Below are 14,944 nucleotides of genomic sequence, written 5' to 3'. Positions count from 1 at the left end.
GAATTCAGGGCAAAACAGTACAAAGCAAGTACAGTTCCATATTTGAATTTTAAAGGATCAATCTACCAGGAAGAGATAACAAGCTGAAATTTCTACAAGGTTAACATATTTTTGAGATAAACAAACCAATCTAACACATCTGTCAGCAATATATGGAGGATGTAAAACTTATACCCCCTAGAAAATAACAGACCAATAACCCCAAAATTAAGACATGTATAATTTTGGTAACTCAAGTAACATTTTTAAAAGTAAATGTGGGGGTGGGGAGGTGGTTCATCTGTTACGCATACTTGTTGCTCTAGCAGAGGACTAGAGTTCAGTTCCTCAGAACTCATGTCAGGCAGATGGCTCTTATTCACCTGTGACTGCAGTTTTAGGGGCACCCCAGCCCTCTACTGAACCCCACAGGCACCCACACACACTTGTGCAGACACACACATATTAACTCTTTCAAAAGGTAAATATAAAGCTTCATAGCACTAACAAGGGAAATAATAAATATTCTTCACATACCTAATATACATGATTTCACTGGGAATGATGCTGGCCCTATGAAAGGATGTGAAAATGAGTTCTTACAAGAATAAAAATAATCTCAATTATTATAATAGTTGCTCTTCTGACCTATCCCGAAGCTCAACTATCTGTAAAATTTTATTAGCTAGCATTTAATTCCTCTCTACAAAGATAATTTAAATTTAAATGAATATAATTAAATCTTAACCCTTAGTTTTTCCTTTCCTTTTGGAGACAGAAATTAAATTTAATTAAAGCTAATTAGATTTTAATTATTTTTGTTAACTTAATTAGGTTTTTTCCTCCTCAGTGAATAATAATGAAAAAGTAAGGCACCACCTAAAGCTCTCACAAAATATTATTCATATGCATGCAGTGTGTGCATGTGGGGGGGGAGAATGTGTTACCTACCTACAACACTTCTTGAAAGACACAAAATCTGATACCTATCCTGCACTTCTGAGGACTGGGTACAGGTAAAGCACAAGGCTAGTGTCCACTCTGTATTCTGTGCTTCTGGAATTTTAAAACACACACATGTATTTACTTAAGAGACAGATCATAAGGACTGGGTGGCTCAGTGGTTAAAGTACTGACTGCTCTATTGGAGGGCCCTGTTCAGTTCCCAGCACCCATGGAGTGGCTAAGAACCACCTGAAACTCCAGTTTAAAGGTACCAGCCACACACATGGTGAGCAGACATACAAGCAGGCAAATCAAACCCATAAAATAAAATAAATAAATCTAAAAAATTAAAGAAGCAGATCATTTCTATCTGGAACTAATAAAACATACATCAGACACTTCAGCAGTTACCTAGCCCCATCAGCTGAGGGAGGATGGTCATTTCAACAAGCAGCATCACCCATTAGACAGCACTGGTGAAATAAACTAAGCATCAGCCCACAAGCAGAACTTATCTTGAAAGAGGATGCAGTCACAAATGAAAGAACTTTAAGTATAAAATAGATAGAAGAAAAGAAAGTAGGAGAAAGACCTTTTGACTTGGCATTACATAAATTTGGAAGAAAGATCTCACTCCAAAAATATGGTATATAAAAGAAAATATTGACAAGTTGAGCTTCATTGAAAAACTGTTATTATTAATTTAGAAATTAAAATATTTCCACATATAGGAGGATAACCATCAATCATCTCTCTGATAAATAACTCATAGATAAAGTACATATAATGAGGTAGCAATTGATATAAGAAGAAGATGACAGTCTAAATATTTAGAGATTACAAGTGCAAATATATATGGTAAATAGGAACATGATTTAAAAAAAAAAACATTCAAACCATTGTCCATTAAGGAAATGCAAATGTGCAGCCACTGTGGGAAGGAATCTGATAGTTTCCTAAAATGTTAAACACACAGAGACTCAGCTCCTAGGGAGATACCCAAGAGAAATGGAAACCAATATCTACCCAGCAACCTGTAGTGTATTCATAGTGGTGTAAGAATCCACACAGGGCAAGGCATGCCTCTTCTATAGCGTGGCCCACTACCCAGCAACAAAGAGAGATGCTATGAGTGCCTGGAAAGGCATGGATAGAAGAGCGAGGCACAGACAGCTCCATTGTAGGATCACATTTATGTGGAATTTCTAGAAAAGGCAGAACTGTACAGACAAAGAATTGACTAAGTGTTGAACATCTCAAATTAGTAATAAGAATTTCTAAAGGACAGTGCTTTAAGACTGGTGTAGAGAGGGGATACAGTAGTCTACGTCTACCAAATTCTGTGTTCTCTTACAATGGATCAAGTACAATGCTTGCAAAAGTTCATTAAACATGTGTGCGAAGGAGCAAATGTTGGCACAAATGAAACTCTAGTTCTGAGTATGCAAACATGTCTGACACATGTTAGTACTCAACAAGCAAAAAGTATACTCAGAAAAGCATACCTGTTCAACAACAACAAAAATATCTAAGACCTGGAAAAAACCAGAGGACAGATGTACAGACTACTCTATCAATACTTGCCCAATGAACCTACTAAAGCAACTTAATTCAAATCAAAATTCAACAGGGGTCGGTTTTTTTTCCACATCTGAAAAACTGATTCTAAAGCTCATATATAGATTTTAAAAGTCACCAAAATAAATGACATTGAAATAAATAAGAAGAAAAAAATGTCCCAATAGGCATCAAAAACTGTGCTCTTGCGCGGGAATATTGGACAAAGTATGGAATCTCTCTTTCTCTCATTCTGTCTTTCTCTTTTTCTCTCTCTTTCTCTCTCTCTCTCTCTCTCACACACACTATATAATTAACATTTTCTAAATATCAATAGTTTGAAAATATAAAATAATATATTTATGACCCCGAGTCCCTGGGTTTTAGAAATTCTTTTACATTACACACAGGAGAGCAAAGGCATAAAGGACATTTTTCATGACTTTGCCTAAAAACATTAGGTCTTCTAGAAGATCAAAATTCTAGAATTTGGAGCTGATAGAGCAGAGTTAAGACCATCGTTAGACCACAAGAAATAGTTCACACCTTGAAAAAGCAAACTTTATCTCAAGCACGTGGAATCCCACCCAGATTTTATAGTAAGTAATATCAAAATAATCTAGTAACAAGGGAATGAATGATGCTACAAATGAAATAAGGTGGACCATGAACTACCAATAAGAAATATAATGGGTTCATTAGACTAACATACTTTTATATATTATGAAATGTTTCTGTATTGTTTATGCACTAGTGAGAGAAATGAACCAAGATCAGAAAAAATAAATTGGCAATTGTATATGCTATGATGTTAACTAAAGTTCATTTTAAACATGTATAGTGTCCATTTTCTTTGAGGCTATTTTCTTAGATCAATTTTATTAACTTATTTATTCCCAGAAAATATGTAAGAGAACATACTCCCCAAAAGTCTGGGCTATTACAAGCCAAACAAGAACTGAAAGAAGGGAATTATCAAAAGGGAAATTTAGAAAGGGAAATTTAGACTAGTCCCTAAGATGTTGATTTTTACATCATTAAAATATATGAGACTGCAGAATTGCATACCCTTAGCAAAGTTCTTGGACCTTTAGCTGCACCACATTCTGTGGTTAGGTAGATATGTGCATGCATAAGCATGACAAAGGTAGTGAACTTTATTGTGAAATTTAAAAAATCATGATTATCACCTCTAAATGATAAGCTGGACCATATATAAATCATATCTCAATATAAATGACTTCAAAAAGAAAGATTTTAATTTTAAAAGCATAGCCATGAAATAATTTCTTTAAATTATTTCATGTGAGTTACATAAATAGCATGAAAATTAGCTACATTAATGTTAAGGCAGGTTGTAAGACATAAGTACATATATAAAATAACGGCCCCACTTACATCCCCCATCTTATCTCTGTAGCCTGGAGTCTAGATGCATTTTCTCTTTCCTATGTTTTTCCCTACGATGAACGCATTAACTTCTAATAATAATTCCTTTGCATGCTGGCTGGGTGGGCATCAGCCCAATGGTGGAGACTCAGCATAAAGGCTCTTCTCAATTTGGCTCTGCTGTCCCAGTCAGACTCCAAAGATGAGCCCTGGCGATGACCCAAGGGAATGCAGTGTGGGGGCTCCTGGGGAACAAATAAGGAAAGTGCCTTGCTGGGCATCTGATCATTTGGCAGCACAGGACAGGCGTACATGACAGTTTGCCAAATTGAATATAGCTCTTAAGAACTAACTTATGAGAAGTCCCACCAGGCACTGTCAAAGATCCCCTTCCCAGCACACTCGAAAGCATTCTCAGAGGGCAGAATGGTCCTTGTCAAATTATTTATAGGAGATTGGTTCACATACTCTGAATGATATGAATACTTCTAATTATATCTGAACATGCCAAATGTCACTACAAACTACGCCGAGGGTTCCTGTTGCCAAATGCCTTGTCCTGACAAAGGGGAGGTAGCTGCAGCATCAGCACTTCAGTTCCTATATAAGCGGGGCTGCCCCTCGAGCCCTATCTTCGCCAAGAGCCCAGAGGTAAGTGATGGGAGACTTGGGACTCTGAGGGTGAGGGGGGGTAAAGAGCAAGGACCCTGTGGCTGGGGATACTGAGGACCCCCTGACTATTTAAGCTTGAAGTTTTGGGGCAGGGGAACTTTTCCTTCTATACTGTATGGCCAGGATTGCTGCTGGTCATCACTAACAGGAAACTTCATGTTTTGCAGTGCGGGGACAGTTGTGATTTTGCATTTTCATCCAACACCCTAGAGGTAAGACTTGGATTTTATTGATGACAGAAGGGATTTAACCTAAGGAACCTGTGAATAGTTCTTAATTATCCACCATTTCCGTGGTTTTAGAACAGAGAGTGTTTTGGGGTGACTGGTTACACATTTTCTCTCAAGGCTTTATTCTCAGAGACCACCTAGCCTCACTAAAGCCCAAAATGAAGGGGACATTTGGGACAGGATGAGTTTTGACAGTGAGTTAGCAGCTATGACTGTTCAGTGGCAATAAACATATTGTGTGCCAAGGCCTCCACTGCAAAACATCGAACACACACACTTTATAGATAGTGTCTTAACACTCCAGGGAGCCTAACTGGAAACATACACATCTTATTAAAACCATATTTAAGTTATTTTTAAGGACTTGCTTAATTTTTGTGGAAAAAATGCTTGTTTTTTGTTTGTTTGTTTGTTTTAAGCCATGGATATTCCAGCCTCAGTGTGCTAAATAACATTGCATAATTTGGGAGCCATTCTGCTGTTCCCTAAAGAAGTTACTACCTGAAAGTAAAGGAAAAAGTATGCCAGTTTAGCATGGCTCCAGGCAGAGGCCCACTGATTCATCATAAGTCAATGACTGTTGCACATGTGGCAAACTCTTAATGCATTTCTTTTCCTGAGCAGAAAGAAAAGAACCCCATGGAGTTTTCCTGGGAAGAAAAGCCTCCATGCAGAAGTATTCATTTCCCCTCCATGGTTAAATCAGTTAAACTGAAAGTTGAAATCTCTCATGTCAAAAGAGATCTGGGGGACAGGGCAGTGCTAAGCCTCCTGCTCCCCTGAGCCAAAGGATGAAACCCCAGAACAAGAATTGGTTAGGATGTTCTAACAGCCCACCAAGAGATGTAACACCAAAATCCAACGGAATAAAACCAGTCGTTTGGTTTGGAGCAACAGTAATCATCCAAAAGATCAGATCTGATAGCTTTGGAAATGCCAACTCCCATTTACACAAAGCAACGTTTCCTTCCTAATTAGATGGCTGTCCTAGCTTGTGGCAGATGCAGACATTCTGCAGGAGACAAGCGGATTAAGTAATGACAGTTGCTGTAAAACAATCCCTCAGCAGCTTTAACTACAGAGATCTCTAGAGTTCAGGGGGGAAAGAGGGTGAAAAGGTTTGCATGGCAGATGTAGGTAGCTCCTGGGTGGGAGTCAAGATTCTGGAAAGGACATTTGCCAAGTCCTAAAACTCGGTCCTCAAATTACATTTTCCCTCCTAACTAGACCTTCACATGGTGTTAGCATGTGGGCCAAGATGCCAGATCGAAGGGAGGGTCTCATCTTGTGCTGTAGACCGCACATCAAATCCTCATCCACACGTTTAACTTCTGCTCTCTCTTCTCCCTCTCCCCTGTTCCCCAAGGCAGACACCTCGGCTAAATAAATACCAGCCATGAGTTCCGGTTCGGACGCGGAGATGGCTATTTTTGGCGAAGCTGCTCCTTACCTTCGAAAATCGGAGAAGGAGCGGATTGAGGCCCAAAACAAGCCTTTTGATGCAAAAACGTCTGTCTTTGTGGCGGAGCCCAAGGAGTCCTATGTGAAAAGTGTCATACAAAGCAAGGATGGAGGGAAAGTGACCGTGAAGACAGAAAGCGGAGCAGTAAGTGATAATGCTCTGAGCTCATTTCTCTGGCTCATTCCAGAGTCAAGATCTCCCTTGCTAGGGCTGCCTGAGCTTACAACCACCCTGGTATCCTCCTAGTGTGCGGTCCTAAGATTTAGGAGCTAAGGAAATTCAGACTACAGAATTTCCCCTTCCCAAGTTCCCTCAGGGTTCAGCCCATTAAGGCCTCCACCCTTTCCCTTCAATTCCCTAAATCAGGTATAATCTACAATCCCCAAAAATAAAATAAAACCACCCCTTCTGTCACAAAAAATAAGTAAAATAAAATTCCTGGGTTATTTTCTTAGCTCTATAAAGTATTGATATATTTAAAAAAGTTTCTTGTAAGGAGTGAGATGAAAAAAATTTAAAAAATGGCTGGCCTAGCAAAATGAGTATAAAAGGAAAGGAAAAGAATCTTGTTTAAAACATGAGTAGTGCTGTAATAACCATGGGTCTTTGGGTCTCTCTTCTGTATGTGGATTTCATTTCCTCTAGCTATACAACCAGGGAAGTAATGGTAGCTGGATCATGGAGGGGTGGGTGGATTTGATCAACCCATGCTGCATGAGTGTATGAAAAACAATCATGCTAAAGCTTCTGAATTTGTACAATTAAAATATACTCACAAAAAATTACTAACCCCTACATTTTCACAGGAAATTGTCTTTCTTGGCATCGGTCCCAAAAAATAAATATGTCCATGCCTTTAAAAAGCACTGAATAATAATATAATGGAAAGTGTTTCAATCGTAGTTTTATAACCAAATCAAACAAGCAGACGCACACCCTATCTCAGACTGGCCTGCTTTCTTGCCAGACTCTCACCGTCAAGGAGGATCAAGTCTTCCCAATGAACCCGCCCAAATATGACAAGATCGAAGACATGGCCATGATGACCCATCTTCATGAGCCCGGAGTGCTGTACAACCTCAAAGAGCGTTATGCAGCCTGGATGATCTACGTGAGAGCCCTTTTCAGAGCATTTATTTCTCTTAAAAACAAAGCAAGAGGCACTCACTGTATTAAATTTTCTGGTTTCTTTTCCAGACCTACTCGGGCCTCTTCTGCGTCACTGTCAACCCCTACAAGTGGCTGCCGGTGTACAACCCGGAGGTGGTGGCAGCCTACCGAGGCAAAAAGCGCCAGGAGGCCCCGCCCCACATCTTCTCCATCTCTGACAACGCCTACCAGTTCATGCTGACGGGTGAGTGAGGCATCTGTTTATAGGAACATGCACACACAACTGGGATGGACAAACGGAGCTCTTATTATGAGACACCGCTGCCTCAAGGGACTTGAAATTTCCAAAGAACAACACAGCCATGACATTTACTCTTTCCGGCAGTCATTTCCACTTTAGGATGTGAACAGTGACACTCTGGAATTCACTGGCCTGCCCAAGCCAACAGAGCTAGCAATGCAAGCTCAGATGAAACAAAGAGCGGGTCTCTGAAAACAGATTCGTTACTTCCTTTAGATTCGTTACTTCCTTTTATTTATTGATTTGTTTTGTTTTGTTTTGTTTAATGATTTGGATATGAAAGTTCAAATAGATCTTTAAAAACAGTTACCGCCTCACCAGTCCAAGGAAAGAGTTCAGCCACATCCAGAAGATTCTGAATTCTTCTGTGGTGTTGTCAGCCTTGGGGACTGAGCATGAGGGAATTGGAGGTGGAATGTGGATAGAGATCTCTGAAGTTTCTCCCACAGACATTGAAACATTCTCCTACCAAAGTCTGTGAGTCCCAGCATATTAAAGCATAGTCATGAAGGGTCCTAGGACAGCACTAACCACTTTTACCTTCATACACCAAGTGTTCTACTTTTGGCTGTGGTCTTAACCCTCCCATTCCCTGATTTCCTGTGGAGGTGTGGCAACTGGGGACATTTTTCCCTCATTAGTTTTGCTGCGCTTGTTTGTAAATTGTCTTTTAAAATGGGTAAGAGGGGAAAGTGACACGATAGGGACCCCCTTTGACAGACTGGCCAGGACCTTCACACGAATTCTGTGTTCTGGCTGTCCACAGAAGCCAGTCGCCTCTCCCAAAGTTACCCAGGGCTGGGTTCCCTCAGAGGCTTCCATATTCAGTGTTGTTATATATGCCACCTCCCGCAATGACTCTCCAGACTGTGGGGCTACCCTAAAGCTAAAGTCACCTAGGCTCCCAAGCATGCTTTTCATTCAAAACTATTCAGAACCCTGGCAGTGGCTTGCTTAGTATTTGAAAGGCCAGGAGATTGTTTTCTTGTCTGTTCTCTAGATGCAATAGGTTGGCCATGGTTTTATTCTCATTAGGAAAAAAAAATTATTAATCAAATCCCATACCCATTTCCTTGAACATCTAAGTTTATAGTGATTTGCTCTGGAAATACTTTTAAACTTAAATTTATCAATAGTCACCTGCCTGAGGTTTCTTCAGAATAATCCAGTGAGGTTGGAATAATATAGAGATGACATGAAACTGGCCAAATACTAATGACTATTTCCCTGTAAGATGGGTGCCCAGGGTCTCATTATCATAGTTGCTGTACTTATGCGTGTTTAAATTTTCTAAAAACATAATTTAAAAATAATAAGATATACCCCATGCACATTTGGATGGTTATGACTTAAAAAAAAGAAAATAGGAAGTATTAGAAATTATATGGAGAAATAAGGAGGCCAAACACAGCTATGAAAATGTGAAATGGCACAATTGCTATGGAAAACAATAAAGTGGATGTCAAGCAATTGGAATATAATTAGGGTCTGATCCATGGTCCCTACTTCTGGGAAGATAGCCAAAAGAATTCAAAGAGCTCTTTGTGGGCCACAGTCGAAGCAGCAGCATTTACAACAGCAAAAAATGCAAGGTATCCATACACCCACCAGCAGATGTTAAGCCAACGGTAGTATATCCCTACAATGGAATATTACTCTTCTTTTTAAAAGAGTCAGTTCTGACAGTACCGCCACATAGACAAACCTTGAGCACACATTAAGTGAAAAAGTCACAAAGACAAACACTGCGCGATTCTGTTTGTATGAAGGCTTGAGAGTAGTCAGATTTGTTGACAGAGAGCTGAAGAGTGGTTTCCAGGTCCTGGGGAATGGAACAAACAAGGAACCACTATGTAATGGATACGGAGGGTGGGTTTTACAAGATGAAAAGAGGTCTGGAAGCAGAAGGTACTGATGGCTGAACATGAGGAAACATAATATCACAGAACTACGCAGTTAAGTGGTGTGAATCTCCCCAGGAAGACAGCTCCATGAATAAAGTGCTTGTTACATAAGCATGAAGGACAGACTATGGATCCTCAGCACCCAAGCAAATGCAGCTTGGGCCAGATCTGCTAGGAATCACAGAGCTGAGGAGTCATGGGTGGGGATTCCCCCAAACAAGCTGGCTAGCTAGACTAACTGTACCTGAGAGCTTTAGATTTAACTTAGAGACCCTGCCTCAGTTAATAAAATACAGAAAGATCGAGGAAGGCTCAGGACTCTGTGTGTATACACACACAGGTGCATATGCACTTACAAATGTCCACACATTCAAACATGCCATAGGGATACTTGCAAAAGCTAAAAGGTGGTAGATTTCATGTTATATTATGTTTTACAAATAATAATAATAATAATAAAGTTGGAAAAAAGATGATTCTTGCCTCTCGTTTTCACAAATTTTACTCTATGAAACCCAGAGCTGAAATCACAGGTGCCATCTTTGAAGAGACTGAATCCGAGTTCACGTGATTTCATTGCTTTATGTTGAATATACATTGCTTTGCTTTGTATTGACGGGTGGTCTTTGTTCCTTTCGCAGATCGTGAGAATCAGTCTATCCTGATCACGTATGTGACTTTCTCATTCTTTCTGGTAGGCAGTGTCTGTTTTAACTGTTGCCACTATGTGCCACAGTTCTGATCATCTTCCCCTTGTGCTTGACAGTGGAGAATCCGGGGCTGGGAAGACTGTGAACACGAAGCGTGTCATCCAGTACTTTGCAACAATTGCAGTTACTGGGGAGAAGAAGAAGGAGGAGTCTGGCAAAATGCAGGTGGGCCTGGTAGCCAGAACAGGGATCCAGACTCTGCTAGGGTGCCTAGGAATCTGGATCCCCAGATGCAAGGACTACTCTTTCCCATGCAGGGGACACTGGAAGATCAAATCATCAGTGCCAACCCCCTGCTGGAGGCCTTTGGCAACGCCAAGACCGTGAGGAATGACAATTCCTCTCGCTTTGTGAGTATCTTGGTCACAAAGGGGCCCTTTCGGTCTTTACTTGGTGGGGGTCATCATATCTGAATAATTTCCAGTGCTTATTTCTAAGTGTTTCAGTGTTTAGTGCTAAACATGTCGTTATCTTTTCCAGGGCAAATTCATTAGAATCCACTTTGGTACCACAGGGAAACTGGCATCAGCTGATATTGAAACATGTGAGTAACTGACCTTCTGAAAAATCTAAATGAGGAAGCAGGCCAGTTTGGTTGCAGGGATGTTCTTCTACACCTTCTGTACAAGGAGCCTGCAGAGCAGCAGTCTGCCCCCAGAGTTGTCTGTGAGCTTCAGTTCACTACCTGTACCCTATATCTCAATCTAAGACTGATGGTCCCCTCTCACATTTCAAAGGACTCCAAACCTCAAAATCAACTAATTTCTATCCCCATGGTTACCTATGGGTTGGCTTTGATTTGGTAAGTGTATCACTTCAAGGTAGACTTTCAACACAGATAATGTGAAATGATCCAAGGACACTGTAAGTCAGTGAACACACAGAGGTTATGGATTCCCCATTTGAAACTTGCCCCAGGAAAGTGTACTTCAGTGGTTGCACCTGCATGGAAAGGTGCACGACGGCTATCTAATATGTAACCACAGGGTGAGAACTATGACAAAAATCTCAGCACAGCCAAATGCAGTTCCCCCAATTTTGGCCAAAGATGCTTAAGTTTACAATAGGTCAAAGGAATGGATTGTTTTTCTAGTTCCATCTCTTTCTTTCCAGATCTTCTGGAGAAGTCCCGAGTCACTTTCCAGCTAAAAGCTGAAAGAAGCTACCACATTTTTTATCAGATCACTTCCAACAAGAAGCCAGAACTAATTGGTAAGAAAGGACTTGAAGTTGTGGATGGGAGTTAAAATCTGTATTAACAATTTCTTGTGTTAATAATATACCCTGAATCCTATGTACCCAGAAATGCTCCTGATCACCACCAACCCGTATGACTACGCCTTTGTCAGTCAGGGGGAGATCACAGTGCCCAGCATTGATGACCAAGAAGAGTTGATGGCCACAGATGTAAGTCATAATATATACACCCACATTTTTAAAAGCCCACTATATATGGGAATGACACCAGCAAACCCACACGGGTGTGATCACCTTGGTGTATAAATTCTCATAAATGGTGTCCTCTACCCTAACCTCTGCCCTTTCATCTTTCCTGGTAGAGTGCCATTGATATCCTTGGCTTCTCACCTGAAGAGAAAGTGTCCATCTACAAACTCACAGGGGCCGTGATGCATTATGGGAACATGAAGTTCAAGCAAAAGCAGCGAGAGGAGCAAGCTGAGCCTGATGGCACCGAAGGTACCAAAAGACCTCTTAGCTAGGTTTGAGTAGCAGAATTTCCAAATTGAAACACTTCAAATTCCACCCTAAACTCATCTCCTTGTGACCACACTTCTGAAGACTAGAGCACATTTGTCAACACACATGCCTTCCTCACTACCCTCGTTTCTCAAATCTCCATCACTTCACCACTACTGTCAGTTCAAATAAGCTATGACAAACCCCTGCTGCCACATAGAAGCTCAGCCAAAGGGCACAGATTTGGAGACAGAATGGGGTGGGACAATATTCCTACTTTGTCTTGGCAAAGGTAGGTAGGTATACAATAGGTTTACATATTGTTTTAGCGTTAGCTGGGAAAGCTTAGGAGCTAGTAGTAGAGGATCTTTGCACAGAGTGAGAGGTGAAGGATGCTCCTAGGTACACCTGTATGTATGTAGGTGTTGTCTATATGTAAATCTCTCAAAGCCAGAAAGCAAGTCAGATACAAAGGGAACTGACAAAGCAAATTCATATGTTCTACATATGAAAAAGCATTCAGTACATAGGAACTACCACCCAGTTATTCCCCTGCCTCAAACACTTCCCCAACCAACGTAGTCTGACATTCTCCCTCTCCTTCAGTCTTTTACATATGTTACCTTTGAGGCCTACATAGAGCATTACACATACTTTTAGAGAGGATATCCAGTTTAATTAATCCCCACTTTTTCAGATAAAGAAGTAAGTACCTTGGATCCAGTCAGGTTAAACCAAGAGAGGTAAAAGCCCCATAAGAGTCCAAGTACTCAGCCTTTTACCCTCCCAGTGAGTGTTGCAATACCTTTATCTCACTCTTCTGGCAATCCCTGAAGTCTTAAAAGTGGCCAGGGGTTTTATGAATTTGCACTCCCACCAGCAGTGGAGGAGGGTGCCCCTTTCTCCACATCCTCTCCAGCATAAACTGTCTTTGGTGTTTTGGATTTTAGCCATTCTGACAGGAGCAAGATGGTATCTCAAAGTTGTTTCGATTTGCATTTCCCTTATGGCTAAGGATGTTGAGCACTTTCTTAAGTGACTTTTACCCATTTTAGATTCCTCCATTGAGAAATCTCTATTTGGTTCTGTACTCCACTTTTTAATTGGATTATTTAGCGTTTTGGTAACTAGCTTCTTGAATGTCACAATAAACAGTGTTTTGGTTGATGAAAGTGTTTTCAAACCCTACTTGCAACAAGTCACTAAAAAACATTTAAAAGATCAACTTTTCAGTAGCAACCAGGTGCCTTAATATGCATACAAAGAATCTTATTTGACTTTCTCTAAAATCATTTAAAAAGTTTTTGTTAACCTAAATAACAGAGTAATTAGATAGGAAGAAAAGACAAAGGGATGAAGATAAATGTTAAATGTTAAGTATGTCTTGATTTGTGTCACCACAGTGGCTGACAAGGCTGCCTATCTCCAGAATCTGAACTCTGCTGACCTGCTTAAAGCCTTGTGCTACCCTAGGGTCAAGGTCGGCAATGAGTATGTCACCAAAGGCCAGACTGTGCAACAAGTAAGTACATGTCCTCCGTGAATCACACACGCCAAGGCCTACATGACATGGCTTAATAACACTAACAAATATTACTGTCTCTGTAAAGGTGTACAATGCAGTAGGTGCCCTGGCCAAAGCCGTCTATGAGAAGATGTTCCTGTGGATGGTCACCCGCATCAACCAGCAGCTGGACACCAAGCAGCCCAGGCAGTACTTCATCGGGGTCTTGGACATCGCTGGCTTTGAGATCTTTGATGTGAGTTAACGATACAATAATAAAAAGTGAGGGACACAAGTTTTTGAACTTCGATGTGCTAAGTGAGAATCATTTATATTGTGCATATTATGTGCTCAAACACTACACATAGTACAAGAGTTAGCCCCAAAATATCTAAGAAATAATAGAAATTAATAATAGTAGCTAAAATTTATTGAACAGTCAGTATATTTCTGATACTATTCTAAGGACTTCAAATTGTTGCCTCATTTAGCCTTCAATAAAGAGAAGTTAATGCTACCATCATTGTTACAGCAGAAATTGGATATGCAAAGAAAATCAAACATGTACTAAAGATTTCATGGGCATGTAACACAAAGTCAAGTTAGGATCTATCTGAAGCAATTGGTACCTATGCAAGGCATCTTGCATTGATACCTGGGCATGGAAGGGAGAAAGTCCAGAGGTAGAAGCCCAGCCATAGGTGCTGGCCTCTTGTCTTCCATGTTTACCTAATGGTATTGCACCTTATATAAACTATTGCACCTCAAGGCCTTGGTTTTATCCTGGGTAAAGTGAGACAGTAAGTGATTGCAAAGACTCTCAGATCTTCAACTGCAATACTGTGCCAGATCTCTACTTTCGTCGATCAGACAAGGGGTTTAATTGACATCAACAGAAGAGAAATTAAACTATCAATTTCATTTTATACACCAATAAAATATTTTAACATAAGTTTTCCTTAATAACATGGCAGCCAAAGGTAAGAGTGTGAACCCTTTCAGAATTAGAGAACAGAGGGTTCCACTCCTATTATGAAGATTCTCTAATAAAACACGTTCCCATTCTCTCATGCAACAGAATCATAAAGCACACAGCCATGGTTGTACATTGACATACATTCTTGTCTTTGCATTCTCACAGGGGAAAAGAAAGTGGATTCTGTTAAACCTTAGTGTAATAGGTAAATGATAGATAGATAGATAGATAGATAGATAGATAGATAGATAGATGAGAGATGAGAAAATAAAATGTTAACGGTGGATTTTCTGGGCATGGTGGTGCACACTTGTAATCCCAGTGCTTGGGAGGCAGAAACAGATAGATCTCTGTGAGTTCCAGCCCAGCCTGGTATGTATAGTGAGTTGAAGGACAGCCAGAGTTACTTAGTGAGACTCTGTTTCAAAAAATGGAAAGAAGAAGAAAGGGAGGCAGGAAGAAAGGGAGGAGAAGGAAGAATAGGGAGAAGGAAGAATGAAAGGAAGG

General features: G+C 40.4%; 1 protein-coding gene across 1 annotated transcript in view; it reads left to right on the top strand.

Moving 5' to 3' along the window:
* Window positions 1–6,142: 6,142 nt before the first annotated feature.
* The window catches only part of Myh8 (myosin heavy chain 8), a 28,982-nt gene continuing 20,180 nt past the window's right edge, over window positions 6,143–14,944 (top strand). The window contains exons 1-12 of the mRNA XM_051180374.1: window positions 6,143–6,378; window positions 7,202–7,345; window positions 7,432–7,588; window positions 10,191–10,218; window positions 10,316–10,424; window positions 10,517–10,609; window positions 10,740–10,803; window positions 11,373–11,471; window positions 11,563–11,666; window positions 11,819–11,957; window positions 13,361–13,479; window positions 13,568–13,717. Coding sequence (XP_051036331.1) covers window positions 6,169–6,378; window positions 7,202–7,345; window positions 7,432–7,588; window positions 10,191–10,218; window positions 10,316–10,424; window positions 10,517–10,609; window positions 10,740–10,803; window positions 11,373–11,471; window positions 11,563–11,666; window positions 11,819–11,957; window positions 13,361–13,479; window positions 13,568–13,717 — 1,416 coding nt within the window. The 5' untranslated portion in view covers window positions 6,143–6,168. The remainder of the gene's footprint in view (window positions 6,379–7,201; window positions 7,346–7,431; window positions 7,589–10,190; window positions 10,219–10,315; window positions 10,425–10,516; window positions 10,610–10,739; window positions 10,804–11,372; window positions 11,472–11,562; window positions 11,667–11,818; window positions 11,958–13,360; window positions 13,480–13,567; window positions 13,718–14,944) is intronic.

Source organism: Phodopus roborovskii, unplaced genomic scaffold (genome assembly GCF_943737965.1).
Source record: "Phodopus roborovskii unplaced genomic scaffold, PHOROB, whole genome shotgun sequence".
Classification (NCBI taxonomy): domain Eukaryota; kingdom Metazoa; phylum Chordata; class Mammalia; order Rodentia; family Cricetidae; genus Phodopus; species Phodopus roborovskii.
Note: the sequence above shows the minus strand (reverse complement) of the source record. Positions and strands in the feature narration are given on the sequence as shown.